The following is an 18,442-nucleotide window of genomic DNA, read 5'->3' as shown; positions in this document are numbered from 1 at the left end:
AATGTAGTGTTAACTATTTTTTTCGTATCACTGGGCAATATAAAATGTACCAAAGATTACAGCTAACTTTTCTTTTACTTTTTCGTGTACAATATATTTTTTCTATTATTTATTTTTTATTTGGAACTCTTGGAATCCAGAACTTTGAAAGACTATCTCACTGTGTAAACCACAAGAAATAACTCTTGTACTGTTTACTTGCTTACGCTATCATTGACTGATAACAGGGGATATGCTAAATATGTGGATACAGCTAGTCAGTAATTAGTTACCTGAAGCCAGCCCAGGAGAACGCTGTCAGCCCTAACGCCAGTACCAGACACAATGACGTACCGTTGAAAGAGTCTATACGTGCTGCAAGAAAAATCAATATCGCCTGACTTATGAAGGTACTACAGATGAAAGTTTTCCGCACCTATAACAAGAAGAAACCTATTATGTAGTCTTAATAGTATAAATGAAAGGTGGAGTTCCCAGGCCAATTTAACACTAACCTATGCATAAATATAAGCACAAGTTCATTTGGAAACACATACAATGTGGTATCCGAGGTTGTGATGGCCTGAACTGCCGTGCCACCCTATCATTGTGCTTTGTCTTCACTTGCAAAATTGTATCCAAAAATATTAACATGATATGTAGAATGTATTTAACATGTGCTCTGGTATATTTTCTGTGGAGATCTTTTCATACTGCGTACTTTATAGACACTGCTTCCAAACACTTTGGATAAAAGTTAAGTCTGCGTTTGTGGACTTATCTGTTAAAAAAACAATTTTTGTCACATTAGATATAGTTCATTGTTTAATATAATTTAAATTGGACAATGCGGAGAAATAAAATAATACAAACTTACAAAACAATCAAAGATAAAATTTTTTGTGTAGTCATCTTATCGCAAGAAAACAATTTAAAAAATGTACAAATTTTCCATCTGAAAGGCATCATAACATGTGAAATATTGATATATAAAATCTTCAAAAACCAAGATCAAAAACCAAGAACATAGCAATGCATTGGCCCACATACAGCTTATTCTAGATGACCAAATGTTCATTAAACCTTGCTCATCAACAGGTTGGTTAAATCAGGGCTGAATCGAGAGCTCGATGGAGCTGTCTCGGAACATGGGACATTTGCCTGGACTTTGTCTAAGTGAGCGCTGTATGACAATTGATCAGGCAGCTTATCTTTCAGTCAGTTGCTACTATCTTGTATCATATTTTTGTGGTACTCCTTTAAAAGTAAAATGTTCCCTTGTAATGTAAACTTTTAAGGAAGAATAGAATTCTTCTCTCAGAAGATTTCAACATTAATATTTTTGAATCGTACCGACTCTTTTTCAATCCTTTACTTAGCATTGATCTCACCCTTACTATACATGAAATTGTGATAAAATTATAATATCAAAGTTATTTTCAAATTTCTTTAAACAGAAATTTTTTTCTCAATCCATCAGCAGATACCAAATTTTCTAAATTCAATGATAAACTCATGAACTTATTTGATATATAATTTAATATTGTAATTAAAGTACTGGTTGGTCGTGTGATGCTTCGGTGGCTCACTAGGCAAGTGATGTCTATATTTCGCAGCGTTGCAGTCCTCCTGAGTGCTTAATGCATCTGAGTAAAGATAGCACTTTATCTGATCTGTAGGTAACTAAAACCATACCTTTACCAAAAGTTCGTCAAAGTTAGATCCAAATTCCTGTAGACCAATAGCCATAATCCTATTATTTCCAGAGGTATTTAAAAAAATCATTTATTGAAGACTATATAATTTTCTGGAAATTAATAATATGTTAACCCAAAGTTAATATGACTTTAAACCTGGGTCAAACACCAAACTTTCCATAGCTAACGCTATAAAAAAAATTAGAACTTTAGTATCTAAAACACCACAACTTACTTCCTGGAGTGAATTCAATTTGTTGAAATCCACAGTATTTTTTCTGATTTTTGTATTGTGGAGGCCGGGACACCTCAGGGATCTATCCTTGGACGTCTACTTTCCCTCATACACATTATTGGTCTTCCAAAAAATTATTTAAAGTCATTTTAACAGAACCACCAAACCTGCTGTCACTCTTTTTGCGGATTACACTCTATGAAACAAAATTTATTTTAATAAAATTTCAAATGCCTGCACACGGTTTGTTTGCAAATGTATTTATTCTGCTTTTTCATGGTTACGCATATGACCAATGTACAAATAATCGCTAACCCTCAGCCAAATCTCATGGAGTGACAGACACCATTATCGACATAATGTAACAGCTCTATTATTTTGCTAGTATTAAAATGAAACTTTATAAAACATTTCTAGGGTATAGGTCAGTTTGTTTTCAAGACATATCGCGGACAGATTTAAGTTTCCTTCAATAAATACAGTAACAACAATAATGTAAGAACAGTATTCTGTAAGTAATTTTCTTGTTATTAGCAGTAGTACAGTAGTTTATAGACTAATCATTGTTGTGTAAGAAATTACATTATTGGTATCTGATACAAAACGGCTTGGCCGATTTCATTTTTTTACTAAATTACCTATTTTTTATGAGCTTCAATTTGAGGTATTACAAGGTATTAGTCGACATTTCACAATTTTGGTTTTGGGTACGGGGGAGCATGGGGGTAAACACCCCAATTTTAAAAATATTTTTCCCCCCCCAATTAGTACACTCCCGTTTACAGAATTTTTATACTTGGGCTATTAGACTTTTACGTAGGTTCGTATAAGTTTTCAAATGAACACGCTGTATATACTCCGAATTAACTGATAAGTTTTGGGCCGCGGGGACACCTGTTGTGCATATCTGTAATATCAGACAACATCAGTACAGCATATTAGCAGTTATTTACACAGCTATTATATGGAACAGTGAAACTATATACTTGTCATAACTTGTTAAATATCTTGTTATCAAAAGACTAGTTTGATTATGGTTTTACAAAATCGTAAAGGATAACATCTTTTCGGAATTTTCTGTATATTTAAAACTGTAAACAGTGGTGAGGTGTTTACAGTTGATCGCAAGGTCAATGACACCGTTACCGGTTGATTTGTTATTGTTTGTATTTCAGCAGGGTATGGTCATGGCGCTCTGCTCATCTCGGCTATTTCCGTCACCGCTCGGATTCCAGATAGCCTACGCGATTCTGACCTTGTAGCAAGTTTGGTAGAAGGCGGTGTTGCCAGATCGCCCTTAAGCGCCACTGTTAGATTATTTTCAGCCTGACTGACTAATGATATATCATCTAAGCCTTCTGGATTCTATAGTCTTATCAACTGGTCTACATGACGGTTCCTTTTCAAACCAGAACTTAACAAAATTGCATATGTCACTAGACGTAATTGTTGAGTCAATGTCACTTCTACCCATTTTTCCTTCCCCTAATCTGTTATATAAAACCAGATGGTCTAACACCAGAGCGATTTGTTTAATACCACCATAATTGTACATTTGTTAGTTTTTGTTACACAACATTACATTTTTACATTAGGTGTAATTAGATTTAATTTTAATTTTAATGATCCACCAAAAAAAGCTGTACTCGGTTTTCATTTGTGGCTTCATATAGTGTGTTTCAATAAATGTTCTAACAAAAATTAGCTAATACTAAATGCAAATACATTCGATTTTAGTGAATTTGGAGGGATAGAGAATGTTTAATACCATTTTTGAGTAAAATGTTTTGAATTCAAAACTAGTAAATGGAGTTCCGTTATTTCTCGTATTATGATCAACCAAGCCGAATCTATCAATTATTACAGCGTTCACTATTATTTCGACAATTTTACTGTATACTACTCCATATGTATGGCCACTATATAGAAACTCTACAAGATTTAAAAAGCGTTTAAGAATAAACATTATTTTCAATAAACTGGAAAGTCTAAAACAGTTTTTTGTTTTATTTTTCACACATAATAAATTAGATATAACCATTCCTTTCCAAAATTTGAACAGCCACCGTCTTGAAGCCTTATTAGGGAATCCGGAACTGTGATAATTTTATTCAGAGTTACTTGTACCTAATATAATGTTTTTAAAACTTGTCATTTTGTGTTTAATTTTAAAATATTTGAGTTAATTTTTTTGAAAGCTTATATTTTAAGACCGTCTTAACCAATAAACTTTCTAATTATACTACCATAAATATAATAATATAATTATACCAACAAATTAACGAACTTAACTAAAAGAAACTATGTGCAAAATACTACCAAGATTAGTTGAAACCTATTACAAAACTTTAGGTTGTTATTGTATTCACAATAATTATTTCCTCATTGTCCTTATAAACTACTTAAAACTTTGTACAGCTGCAATATAAAAATCTCACAAAACATTTACTTTACTATAAGCAAACTAAAAATTCTAGATCAGATTTTGTTTTGCTATATTATGGCAAACTAAGATGAAATATAAAGATAAATACACAGTGTGTAACTGAAATACACCGACAAACTTCAGGAGGTTGTCCCTGAGGTCAAAACAACCATAATGTTCCTATACATGTATGTCAAGGCATTGTTTTCTTTTTGTTCGTCTGTTTGTGTTTTTACATTAAAATCTTTTTCCAAACAACCATTAAAGGTAGAAAATTAAAATTTTCAACATATGCTAATCTAATAAAGGTCGTCAATTTAAAACATTGAAAATTATTAGTCAACAAAATTCAAAACGGCTGCTTGTTAAAATTTTTTATAATACATTTCTTAAAAACTACTTCATAACAAATAATATATCATATCATAACATGCATAAAAATGTACTAGAGTCTAAAAGTGTTATACATTTTATTCGAAAATAAACGGTACCACATTTTCTGTAGTTGCTCAAGAGATTTAAAAAGTTGTGGCAATTTTTCTTAACAATGTAACATTATCATATTTGCAAGTTTGTCCATGTTTCAAAAAATTTAAGTATTCTACAAGTGTTAAAAATATTTAACAAAAATATCTCACCATCAAAAAGAGTTTTAAGCTGTCTTTACTAAGAAATACGGAACCATTTAACAGTACAGCAGTTATTTCAAAACCTTAGAGATCACATTACCAGGGCCGTCCGAAGGGGGGGGGGTCGCTGCGGCCAAGGGGGCGCCGCGCCGCGGCTAGGAGGTGCCTTACTCATAGTCAATATTAAATTTGTAAAACAAAATTTCAACGATATTCTACTATATACATACAAACCCCCAATCCGGTGCCTTAATATTTGTTAAAAAGAACTTGGTTTGAACCATATACTTAAAAATACTGTTTATTTTTATTAAGTTAAGTTTGGCAACACCGCGCGGCAAAAACAACTTAGACCATTTGGCAAAACCGCACTCGCAACTCCAACTGTCACTTCATTGCGTCTACACCGTATAGGTTAGGTTGCTAACTAGTCTCGTGTGTTTAGAGTTTGTAGAGACTTAGAGCTGTGAAATTAAGCGAATGTGTACGTGAGAGGTGAGCTTCGTATTGTATTAGTACCTACATATACAAAAGCTACAGACATGTGGTAGTTAAATATGTGTTGGTTGTCATATGTAAATGTTGTTTCGACCAAGGTACTATGTGCACTCTAGCTTGCATGTCGTAGCGTAGGCATAAAAACTACACAACATGTAGACCAACAGATTTACACATTATTTTTTAATTTCATTTTAAGTAAACAAGCATAATTTTTTGAAGAAGTTTCATTTTATTTCAGATTATTTTATTAAAATGTCTACAAAACTATCAGGTGCTCAGAGACGAAAATTAAAAAAAAGACAGTGAATTAGCTCACAGTGCTCTTTTAAGTAAAGTACCCAAGTTGACAAAATTCTTCACAATAGCTGACGGCACTACCCAACAACCTACTTCATCTTTACTCGCTACTTCAAATACCCAGGACTTCGACCATGAATGTGAACAAGACCTAATTTTAACTGAGGTAGAGGAGACTGCTGAAATACTGAAGGAGGAAACCAGTGACGAGCTTAAGAAGGGAACTGTTGAAATGTTAAACTACCAAAATAAAAATTTTTCAAATGACCCGTCAACTTGGCCTGAAAATTTAACTGTCAGAGAGAGAGATGAAATCATAACAAGGGGTGCTCCGTCATTTAAAAAAAGTAATGATGACTATCCACTAAAAAGTGAAAAGCGTCATTTTTCAAATTATTTTCAATATCGCCACGCAGAAAATGGCGAGAAAGTGAAAAGGCGGTGGTTAGTTTATTCTTGCTCTTCTGATGCAGTGTTCTGCTTTCCATGTCGTTTATTTGACAATAAACCACACTCAAGTTTTGGCAAAAAGCAAGGATTCAATAATTGGAAAAAATTTCATGAGCGAGCTTCATCTCACGAAACGTCATCTGAGCATTTTAAGTTTACCCAGAAATGGATTGAAGCTGAACGTAGAATCAACCAAAATGCAGCAATTGATACTCTGAGCTCATGGGCCAAATACAAAAAGAAGCCGAGAGATGGCAAAACATACTAAGAAGAATTATTGCCATTATTATTTACTTAGCAGAACACAACTTGGCTTTTCGTGGAAACTCAACAAAACTTTTCACAAAAAATAACGGAAACTTCCTTGGCCTTATCCAGTTACTAGGAGAGTTTGATCCGGTTATGATGGAACATTTAAGATGCATTGAAGAGAGTGAATATCGAGTTCAAATGTTAAGTGTCAATATTCAAAATGAGTTGATAAACTGTCTGGCAAAGGAGGTGAAAAACAATATAATCGAGAAAATAAAGCTGTCACGGTACTTCTCAATTATGTTGGACTGTACGCCAGACGTAAGTCATAAGGAACAAACATCTCTCACCATTCGCTATGTTCACGAAGAAGAGGAGATCGATGGTGAAATTGTTATTGAAGAAAGTTTTATAGGCTACACGATTACTGAGGAGTCAACAGGGGAAGCATTGACTCAATTGTTAACAGAAGAGGTAGGTAGGTTATGTGGTTTGGACATGAGTGACTGCCGCGGGCAAGGGTACGACAATGGCGCAAACATGGTAAGAGCTAAAAAAGGGGTCCAATCACGAATATCCTCAGAATATCCTTTAGCTGTATTTACACCCTGCGGATGCCACAGCCTCAACTTGGTTGTTGCAGATGGAGCCAGATCATCCGTCAAGTCTACTCTACTTTTTGGAATCCTTCAAAGGATTTACACTATTTTCGCATCATCTCCAAAACGTTGGTGCGTTTTCAGTGACCATGTTAAAGGTTTAACTTTGAAAAAGGTTTGTGAAACAAGATAGGAGGCTCGAATAAGTTCTGTATCTGCCGTTCGATACCAGTACAAAGACGTCCTTGACGCTCTTGTAGAACTGAGTGAAACTGTCAATGACCCTACAATCTCATCTGAAGCTAAGTCCCTCCAAATTCGCATGGAAGACTTTTCATTTCTGGTTTGCCTTATTGTTTGGCACGATGTTTTGTTTGAGGTAAACTTGATAAGTAAAACCTTACAAGGTAAAAGCACTGATATTGCTTTAACATCAAATCTGCTGCAAAAAACTTTACAGTTCATAGATGATTTTCGTAAAGACGGTTTAAATGACTCAGTTTCAAAATCCAAAGTTTCAAACGGTTGTAGTCAAATTGACGTGGAACCGTTGTTTAAAGAAAAACGCCAAAAAACAAAAAATAAGCTTTTTGATTATGAAAGTAAAAGTGACTACAAAGCAACCCCAGAAGAAGAATTTAAAAGAAACGTTTTCTACCCACTATTGGATATTATGCAGGCTTCTCTAAAAGAAAGGTTGATTCGGATTTCAAACCACAACTTGAAATGGGGGTTCTTATACGACCTTAAACAACTCCCTCACGCAGAAGATTTGAAGGAATGTTTTCAAAATTTACAGAAACACCTATCGTTTGGGCAAACCTCTGACATAAGCGGAAAAGAACTTTATCAGGAACTCCTTCATGTCAAAACTATTGTGAATGAAGTAAGCCTAGCTAAGGCAACCCCATTACAAGTTTTAAAAGTGATTAAGAAGACAGACAGAAAGGACCTATACACAAACTTATGGATTGCACTTCCTTCCGAATCCTTCTAACTATTCCCATATCTGCTGCCAGTTGTGAAAGAAGCTTTAGTAAGCTTAAATTAATAAAAATCTACTAGCGTTCTTCAATGTCTCAGGAGAGACCTTGCCATCAATGTCTATTGAAAATGAAGAATGTAAAAGGCTGAAGTTAGAAGACGTTATCAAGAAGTTTGCTAGTGCAAAGGCCAGGAAGATTTCTTTTTAAAAATAAAACTATCTCTGTCAAAGGTAAATAATAGTTATGACATTAGATTGAAATAGTTATGCATTGCGTTTATATCTGTTACTACTATTAATAGCCCTAAAGTTCCACAAAAGTATTGTATGCCAAAGAGCCAAAGTAATAATTTCTTTATATCTATGTATATAGGTCTATTCAATATTCTATTATCTATGCTAAAACATGTTTAAATGTACATATATAATATATTTGGTATTTTGATACACACAGAAAACTGGACTATTTATTTACATATAACAATTACCAAAAATTCCTTATCACTTGGTATGGCTGTACTGACTAAATGTAATTGTTATGTGGGGGCCCCAGGGCATGATTTGCCCCGGGCGCATTAATACTGGGGACGGCCCTGCACATTACAACAAATGTTTGATATGCCTTTTATTTGATGCGCCGCGCGCATGCATTAACACGTCTGGTCATTTATTGCCGAGTTAATTCGAGTATTCCTTCAGCTAGTGCATTCTTTACAATGTTACAAGCTGCAGTGAGACGCTGTAAAAGATCATCCCTAGTGTTAACTGATCTTTCATAAACTAGAGCTACCAAATTACACCAAAGGAAGAATACAGGACCCCCTCTGCCTATCTATCTTTCCCCATAAGTTTGGTCCAAAAAGTGTCTGACATCCAATCTATGAAAATTAAATGAAAACGAAGAAAGAGATAAAATTTGTAATATATGTTGCGGTTTTTCCAAATTATGTCAGCACAGATCTAGAAAACTAACTTTTTCCTTACTTGAGTATATTATTTTACACAACATTTTATAATTTTATAATTATTTTATTTTACAACCTTTTTAATTGTCAGACTGATTTGAAAAATAAAATATAATTAATAACACCTTCCATTACTGCTATTTCAGGACTCAAGAATACTTGGACCGAGTTTAAACCCTCGACTGCTTCAACTTTGACGATGGTCTAATAATACTGTTTCAGAGTAAAACTTATAATAAAATAAGAGCAACACAAAGTTTCCAGTTTACATGTGTGGTAGTGAGCAATTCTGCGTTCCTCAACCAGTCGGCCAATACTCCAGCGACCGGCATCAAGACAGTTATCATTAGATACGGCAGCAATGACAAGAGCCCCGTGCTATCTAACTGGTAGTTGTGTGTATCTGGAACCAAAGGCGTTGTCAACTTTACAACTAATAAATTTATTATTTAAAAACATTACTCTATTGAAAAAATGCATGATCATTAAACTGTTACTACTAATCATAACTTTGATAAAAATATGGCTATCTCTAAGGATCAAAGATTGATGTAAAGTTTGTGATCTGATATAAAATAACAAGTAATACCATATTTTTTTCTTTTAACTCCTATAATTAATTTGTATAGGTATTCTTAATTGTACTTATAAGTACGCAACTAGACAAGTCCTGACAACAAGCATGCTGATTTGAACTTATTTCGGATTTTTGTTTTGGCATCGCAGTAAATATGCGTCTAATCATTTTAAAACTGTTTTTATGTTGTTCTGAATATGACCTTCTTGTTGTTGGATTACGTATTACAAATCATACTGCCCAATATGGCCATATGATCTGACCCTAAAACACGTTGGCTCCTACAAATTTATTTACAGTTTTGCAATAATATAATCGATTTTTTCATCAAAAGAATTTCTATTTATTCAAACATTCAAGAATGTTATTACTGCAATGGAGTAGTATGTATTTACTCTTACATCTACTAATGTTTGAAGATTTTAGAAATTAATTTTTCACAGTTAACATCAAATTCCAAATGTCCTCCTGAACATAGAGTTTTGTATTTTAACACGTTTATGACGACGGCTTGTTTCCGGACTGTTTCATATACCGTTTCATTTTCAATAATAATAGCGAACAACCGTAATCATTTTATACATGAAACTTCTAAGTATGAAGGTTTCGCAATTCTTAAGAAAAGATTATTTCAATAAAAAACGCAATAAGAAACTGCATTGCAACGTGCACCCCATCGGGCGCACAACAGTTGTGAAAGATCACGTGTACTGGTCGTGAACGTGTTAAAGAACCATATTTAATTACTGCTTGAATATTAATTTCTTCAGTCTTCTTTAAATTGTGTTTATATTTTTAATTTTATAGGTTAATTCTGAGAAATTTCCATATGGCTCTAGCTTTGTCTGTTTAGATAAATTCGTTTTTATTTCCTTTAATGTACATCAGTAGTACAACCTTGGCTGAAGGTTTTGTTTTTTTTTTCTATTAAATCATTCTACTTTAATAGTAATTACAGTGAGTTAAATTACTAACTACAGCTAGTTGATACCTTTCAAGAACAACGGTATCCCAATAATCAGTGAATTGAAGCCATAGCTCGTGCAGGCGTGAGCCACAACTATGGCCCATACAGGCATCGACTTGACGAACTCGTCCCAAGGATAGACAATCTGTATAACAGTCACATTTTGCTGTATTTCTTGGAAAAATTTGTAAAAGGTGTCCATAAATATTGTACTAAAGAAATAGTTGTTAGATATACAGGGTGATTCAAAACTAAACGGCAATCTCTCGAGAGCTTATTCTATAGCTAAATACAAGTAAAAAAGTTCATATAACCATATGCCCGGAAACGCTTCGTTAGCGAGTTACGCCTAGCGAAAGATTTCGCCCGGATTTCAGAACCCTTGGTGAAGTCAGGCCGTATAAAAATGGTAAAGGTAGTTACAAAGATACAAATACGATTGTTTTTTATGTTTTTATATCTGACAAATTTATTAAAATTCGTCCCAGAGTTGTAAATGCAATACTTTCAGAGATATCTTTCGTAAAACACAAGAATTGGTGCAAAGAAATAACACATTTTTGTGTTTAACGTAAGATTACTTCCATAAATGTTAAATAAAGATCATTTTTTTCTTAAACATATTTGTAGAACATTTAATTCTGAAAAGATTCATGTGAATTACTTAGGAAAAAAATTAATAATAGGTATTGAAATTTAGCTTTATTTAAAAATAAAACAGACGCACAAAAATGCATATTCTTATCTGCATAAAATATTAACTAATGTTTAGGTTGTGAGTAACAGCTGATCATTTATTCAACACTTTTTATCGTCATATTTTCTTTGCAAAGGTTGGCAATATCAGCTGATCAACAATTAAGTTCATGAAGTAATATTTGAATAACCTTTATGGAGGTTTTTGTATTGTGGCGTGTGAAGATTGTATTTTGTGAGATCCTGTGATTATTTGGAAATATTTTATACAAGTGTATAAAATATTTTATTAAATATTTATTTTTAAAATATTTTATTAAATATTTTTATAAAAGTGTATGTAATTATCTTAGTAAATAATGGCAGATAATGTAAATGGTATGTATTCGTTTGAAGAGTATACGGACATGATACTGATTTACGGCAAAGTTAACAAGAATGGTTTAGCTGCAGTTCAGGAATATCGTGATACTTTTCCACATCGAAGAACACCTGATCGCAAAACATTTGAAGCTGTGGAGAGACGACTTAGAGAAACTGGTAGCTTTAAACCGAAGCGAATAGATACTGGTCGTCAACGTAGCGCAAGGAACTATAATAATAAACAAGCAATAATAAATGCTGTAGAATTATCACCAACCACAAGCACCAGACGATTATCACGTCAGTTAAATATTTGCCAGTCAAGCGTATGGCGGACACTTCATGAAGCACAGTAATTGTACCCATTCCATATAACACGTGTTCAAGACTTATTACCGCAAGATCTTAATAAACGGAAGATGTTCTGCCGCTGGTTAAGAAGAAATTGTTTACGACATCAGTATTTTCTTCGGCGTATTCTCGTTACTGATGAATCCTGTTTTGTTAGAAATGGAATTGTAAATTTTCGTAATACCCATACTTGGGCGTACGACAACCCACATGAAACTGCGACGAGGCATTTTCAACATACATTTTCAGTCAATGTATGGCTTGGTGTTCTGGGTGATAATTTGATTGGTCCATTTTTCCTCCCTAATCGACTTAATGGAGTAGCGTACTTAAATTTTTTAAGAACAAACCTGCCTACCCTCTTCAGGGATATACAAAGATATTCCTGTTCAAAACAGAATAAATGCATGGTTTATGCACGACGGAGCACCTCCACATTTTTCTAATGATGTGAAAAACTATTTAAATGATACATACGGTAGACAATGGATTGGTCGAAATGGACCAGTAAAATGGCCACCACGTTCTCCTGACCTCACGCCAGCAGACTTTTTCTTATGGGGTTGGATGAAGTCAATTGTTTATTCAAAACGGATTAACACCATAGAGGAGTTACGTAATCGCATTACAGAGGCGGCAGAAACTATCAAGAATGCTCCAAACGTTATGAAACGCGCTAGAAAAGAGTGGATTCGTCGTGCGAAAACGTGCATTGCTAACAACGGAGGACACTTTGAGCAACTATTATAGGTGATTATTACAGTTTTATAAAGGTAAATACATTTTATGTTAATGTTCAGTCTAGAATAAATGATCAGCTGTTACTCACAACCTAAACATTAGTTAATATTTTATGCAGATAAGAATATGCATTTTTGTGCGTCTGTTTTATTTTTAAATAAAGCTAAATTTCAATACCTATTATTAATTTTTTTCCTAAGTAATTCACATGAATCTTTTCAGAATTAAATTTTCTACAAATCTGTTTAAGAAAAAATGACCTTTATTTAACATTTATGGAAGTAATCTTACGTTAAACACAAAAATGTGTTATTTCTTTGCACCAATTCTTGTGTTTTACGTAAGATATCTCTGAAAGTATTGCATTTACAGCTCTGGGACGAATTTTAATAAATTTGTCAGATATAAAAACATAAAAAACAATCGTATTTGTATCTTTGTAACTACCTTTACCATTTTTATACGGCCTGACTTCACCAAGGGTTCTGAAATCCGGGCGAAATCTTTCGCTAGGCGTAACTCGCTAACGAAGCGTTTCCGGGTATATGGTTATATGAACTTTTTTACTTGTTTTTAGCTATAGAATAAGCTCCAAAGAGATTGCCGTTTAGTTTTGAATCACCCTGTATACATTTTTTATACCTTTATCTTGCTTTCTGACAGTAAGCTTTAGACCCAAGACCCTGTAATTCAATGCTTTGGAATTAAAAGTTGTTTCAGAATTATGAATTTTAGAATAAACATCTCTCATTTAAAAACTGCTATTTTAAAAGTGCTCATGTACTTCTGTAGGAAGGTAATTTGTTAAAATACAACTATTAACAGACACAGTAGTGAGTTAGACATAGTAAATATACCAAACATCATGAGTAGCCATCTGAAGACTATGTTGTTCTAGTATGTGTTGGCAATACTTGGCTTCAGGTTTGAGACGATAAATTCAATGTCAGGCCGTACCTAAATTTTCTATTCGGCTCTGTGTTTTTGCAGGTTTTAAAAACAACACTTTCTGTTCCTTACGACACTGCATTCTAGTGACAATTTTATGATGTAATACATCAACTGCTGTCAAAATTTAGCATTGTTGTTGCCACTTTTATTGAGGTTGCTAATATCTGTTGTATGTTATGTGCTTTGTATAAGGTGCAAACTTGTCACACAGGAGAAATGTATTCAACAATACATTCACAATATTCAACATTATAATTTTTATACCAAAATAAAGGTATAGACTGCATATAAAATGAGGCAGAAAATACTCTAATGAGGAATACCTTACAAAGATATAAGCAAGCATCTGTGTTGCAACAGGAATGAGATGCCATAACAGTTTCTAATATTTTATACTTTTTAATGCTGGCGACACATTTGAGAATAATACTCAAATATAATTGAAAATTACATTCAGTTCACTAGATCGTAAATTGTAACAACTTGAGTGCTGGTTAACAAATTAAAAAAAAAAAAAACACTTGAGAGAAACAATGCCACATGTAGCCAAACAGGCATTGCTGAGATTGCATGCAAGTTCAAAGTATATAACAAATTTTCTCACATGTTCTGTAAAAAGATAGAGAGGGAAAGAGAACCATACAGAAAAGAAATGTGTGGTTCTCCCTACAAGCTATATAGAAATGAAGTACCAAGCAAAATTTAAATGATTGTGCTGTTTTTAAAATACTCGTATCATACGGATAATTGAGCTACACGTGATACTTTGTTATTTCTTAAAATGCCATATGATTGTACCCTGTTTACTACTCATTATTCGATTTTCTCGTTATCATCCTCGTCACCCATAAGACCAGTGTGAAAACTTTTATACTAATGCTCAGGCAAATCCCATGGATTGACATATACCAAGATTTATCTCGATGTAGAAGCTTCGTGCAAAATTTCAAGTACATAGGTCAGTTTGTTCTTAAGATATTATGCAAACAGACACATAGACAGAAATAAAATTTGATTAGCTCTTCAAGTGATAGGCTTCACTAAAAAGAAACAATACCATTACCTACATGTTTAGGAATAGAGTCATTAGGTCCACAATCAAGATTGTCTCTAAGGTACTTTAGTTCCTCTGTGGAGATTTGAGGGTCGTCTTCCGGTTTGTCCTTCACCACAGTCAACCAAACAGCACACCATATTAACCCGAGGATACCTACAAACATTAAACATTATCATGAATACGTATGACTAGTAATTTAAATATAATACTAGTGTTTTAGAATCTTAATCTTAATGTAAGGTACTCTGTAAACTAAGAATTATGGTAAATATAATCCGGTGCAAATGAGGTATGTTTGTGATACATACTTTGAATACAGTACAATTTGTCTTCAGTCAGAGAAGTAAATTTTTGGATATTTAAAGAATTCCTTAATAACTTCTTTCTAGACAACAAACATTTTATTTATCGATTTAGACAAAACATAAACAAACTCGAAATGTAGACATCCACTATTCGTTGTACTACTATTCGTTCTTATTTATTCGACTTACTTTTTTAAACTTGCAAACCCTAGAAAAATGTAAAGTTTTCTCATAGTTACAACATGTTTGTTGTTTTGCCAAAAATTTGCCATATTCATGTTGCAGTCCACATCTGTTACACACATTATTCTTGTTTACTCGTTTTTTTTAACATAAACGTTTTGTTACGCCCCTTGTCTATTTCATGATGTGCTAATTCCATTTTATCTGCCAATTCTAACAAGTCATCAGATTTCAATGGCATACCATCTTCTTTTATACCCTTAGGCCAGCGCTGTCGTATTTCCATTTCCAATTCAATTTCAATTTCCAATCCAGGAAAGTTTACTCCCCCTGCAAATCTGTATCTGATTCGTTCATCAAAATTACTGCTATATTTGCAATTTTGTGCGAGTTCTTTTAATCGTACCACAATATCTGAAAAGCGTTCCCCATTTTGTCTAAAAGCTTTTTAAAATTATAACCTTCCTGCAAAAACAGTTTTTTAGGTTTTTATACTGACCTAAACCCGCCAATAAACTCATCCCAGGAGGCCTGATGTATTTTCAATGGAAGTCAAATATTTGAGACTCTTCTCAACTGTCCAGGTCCTACATAAGCTAGTAAGATGTCCTTTCTAGCTTCTTCTGCTCCGTGAGAATCCTTCCCTATACCTTTTATCTTTTTTTGAAATGAGTCTCAAGTCTCACTTTTATCTCTGTATTCATCATGCTTTCTACTCATAGTCGCCACTAAAGAATTACTAAAATAACATCTTTGTAGACAACTAACATTTTATTTGTTGATTTAGACAAAACATAAATTGAAAATTTAAATATTGTCAACTATTAAGAAGCTGATAATAAAAAATTTGCTTTGACATTAATAGCAATCCTGCAATATTTTTTTACCAGCTATAAAGTTAATAATTTTTCTATTAAAAAACTTACACTAGTTTTTAGTTGTATATAATGAGGATACCTTGTTAAATGGTCATCTTAATTATGTCAAAATTCAAAATAAAATACTAAATTATGTCAAAATTCAAAATAAAATACTAAATTGTATCCTAAATTTCTTTTTTGGCGTGAATTATTAACCTTCAGGCTCAATTCCGGGACCTCTGTTGTATCCATTATATATAAAATGTGTAATAACAAACTATGTTTTGACTTCAATTTCTTTTTAACCGCAACTATTATTCTCTGACAATATCTGACCAATTGCTCCTTACAGCAACCAAAACTGTAGGCTTCCTGGTTCTCTGAAACAAATTCATATGGCTGCGCCAGAGGACTTTCTTAGTCAGCATTCTCTTAATTCGTTTAGTTTCAGGTTTATTTATAGATGGATAAACCTTACCTGTTGGAACTTAATGGACTTAAAAAAGGAAAGGAATGTCAGTTGTTGAACTCACCTGTGATGTAGAAGATAAACGACCAGCCTAAGGTATAGGCGATGAAGCGACAAACTGGGGGATTGACTAGGAAACTAAAAAAGCCGCCCGAGAAGGCGATGGTAACCAGGCGAGCCCGCTCCTGGGGAGGCGCCCATCGAGACCAGACGGCGATAATACTCGGGTAAGTGACACCCTGTCACAGTCATGAAGATTAATTCACAGGCGATTATAGAAACTCTTTTGAGAATAATTACAACTAATTTAATGTGCTACTCTGAAATAAAGTAAATCACACACTTTTTTTAGTTTATTGTCTTATAAGCTTGTGAGGGGCTGACTGGAATGAGTGAATCAAAGCCTAAGTAGGACAATTTCACTTGGTGATTGCTGAAGTTACCGCACTTCCAGAATAGTTCTACAAGATTTACAAGTTTTTCTAATTGGAGTGTTCGAAAGACAAAATAAGCTGATAAAACATAGTATCGTAGAACCTGACAGAACGTAACATCTTCACGGCACTTCTTTGCAATGTGACTGCCCTCTGGCCTTAAAATCAATAAATATCTTCCTTAAAATAAGCGGAACCTATATATTAACTTTCGAATCTCACGGAAGTTTCTATCAAGAGTTATGGCACAGAGGGAGAGACGTAGAATTATGCAATTTTAAGAAGGAATTGTCAGGTATCAATAAACAAATTTTGTAAAAAATCTATACAGCGTGAGTAAGACCACGATTTTCTTTAGTGACTGAGCTGAGAAACCTACCTTGTTTGGTTTAACGAAACCCCTTATTACAAATTTGCTTTTATATTTAAATTTTGGCTTTTTCTTGGAAGGTTGGAAGGAAATGGCACCATAAATTATAATTTTCAAGACATTATGTTGCATTAACGCGTTTTGAACTCCTGTATTTTCTGTAGTTCCCTGTATGAATAAAATCACTAGCAGCATCCAAAGCACAATAAAAGTGAGTGGTTGATAAATTTAAAACCTAAGCAGCCGCCCCACAAAGAACAGCGTTTACACATGCCTGCAACTTGGAAATATTAGGATTTTCTTTCAGAATGGTCAATATATGGACTGAAAGCACATTTTCACTAGAACATCTGATGTGTCTTATTGAGAGTGAGACGTATTACAGGCAATTGAGCACATTAACCAAACGGAGTGTTGCTGTTTTGGCCAGCTAGGAATGATAGTTCTATGAAATTTGATATTCTTGAAAGGTTCACGAAAGGATACATCTACATAGTTGTTTTTTTCATAGATTCATAGGCTTCCAAAACATTGTAGTGCCGTGTCACTAAACAAAATACGGAAGTTAGGTCGGTTGAGTGGGCCCAGCAGCGGGGCAGTTCGCCTTTTTCTTGAATTCAACATGCCATTGCAAAAAGCATAAAGGTTTAATTTAAATATTTCCCTGTTAGGTTTGCGTTTAAAACAATATTTTATCTACCTTTTTGTTTTCAACATAAAAGATAGTAAGGTGCGTTTCATAACTAGGGTATGGAATAGCATGCTCACAGTACAGTGGCGGGTCGGGCCGAGCAAAGTATGTTTAGAATTCTGTGTCAGAACTGTACCGCTTAATGTGCACCCACAATCACAAGTAAAAACAGTCAGTAATAAATATTTACTGATTTATAAATAATTACAAGTATAATGAGTATATATCTAAATCAGTGTTTACATGCGGACGTATAGTATCATACATTATTTTCAAAATCTCAAAATAACAACACTAATAACCAATTTCGTAAGGGCTCACAAATTCGTAAAACTCTCAATTTTCTGTATCTCGTTCTTCAAGAGACACAGAATATATTATGTTTAGGATTTTTTTATTGTTATTACTTTTGA

General features: G+C 33.6%; 1 protein-coding gene across 1 annotated transcript in view; it reads right to left on the bottom strand.

Annotated features, from left to right (window-relative positions):
• LOC124356956 (vesicular glutamate transporter 2-like) overlaps positions 1–18,442 on the bottom strand; it is a 37,831-nt gene that overhangs the window by 5,711 nt on the left and 13,678 nt on the right. The window contains exons 4-8 of the mRNA XM_046808290.1: positions 16,599–16,773; positions 14,728–14,870; positions 10,583–10,703; positions 9,284–9,417; positions 273–415 (exon numbers count right to left, since the gene is read on the bottom strand). Of these exons, the coding sequence (XP_046664246.1) occupies positions 273–415; positions 9,284–9,417; positions 10,583–10,703; positions 14,728–14,870; positions 16,599–16,773 (716 nt within the window). The remainder of the gene's footprint in view (positions 1–272; positions 416–9,283; positions 9,418–10,582; positions 10,704–14,727; positions 14,871–16,598; positions 16,774–18,442) is intronic.

Source organism: Homalodisca vitripennis, chromosome 3, assembly GCF_021130785.1.
Source record: "Homalodisca vitripennis isolate AUS2020 chromosome 3, UT_GWSS_2.1, whole genome shotgun sequence".
Lineage (NCBI taxonomy): Eukaryota > Metazoa > Arthropoda > Insecta > Hemiptera > Cicadellidae > Homalodisca > Homalodisca vitripennis.
This window is presented reverse-complemented; position numbering and strand designations above follow the sequence as displayed.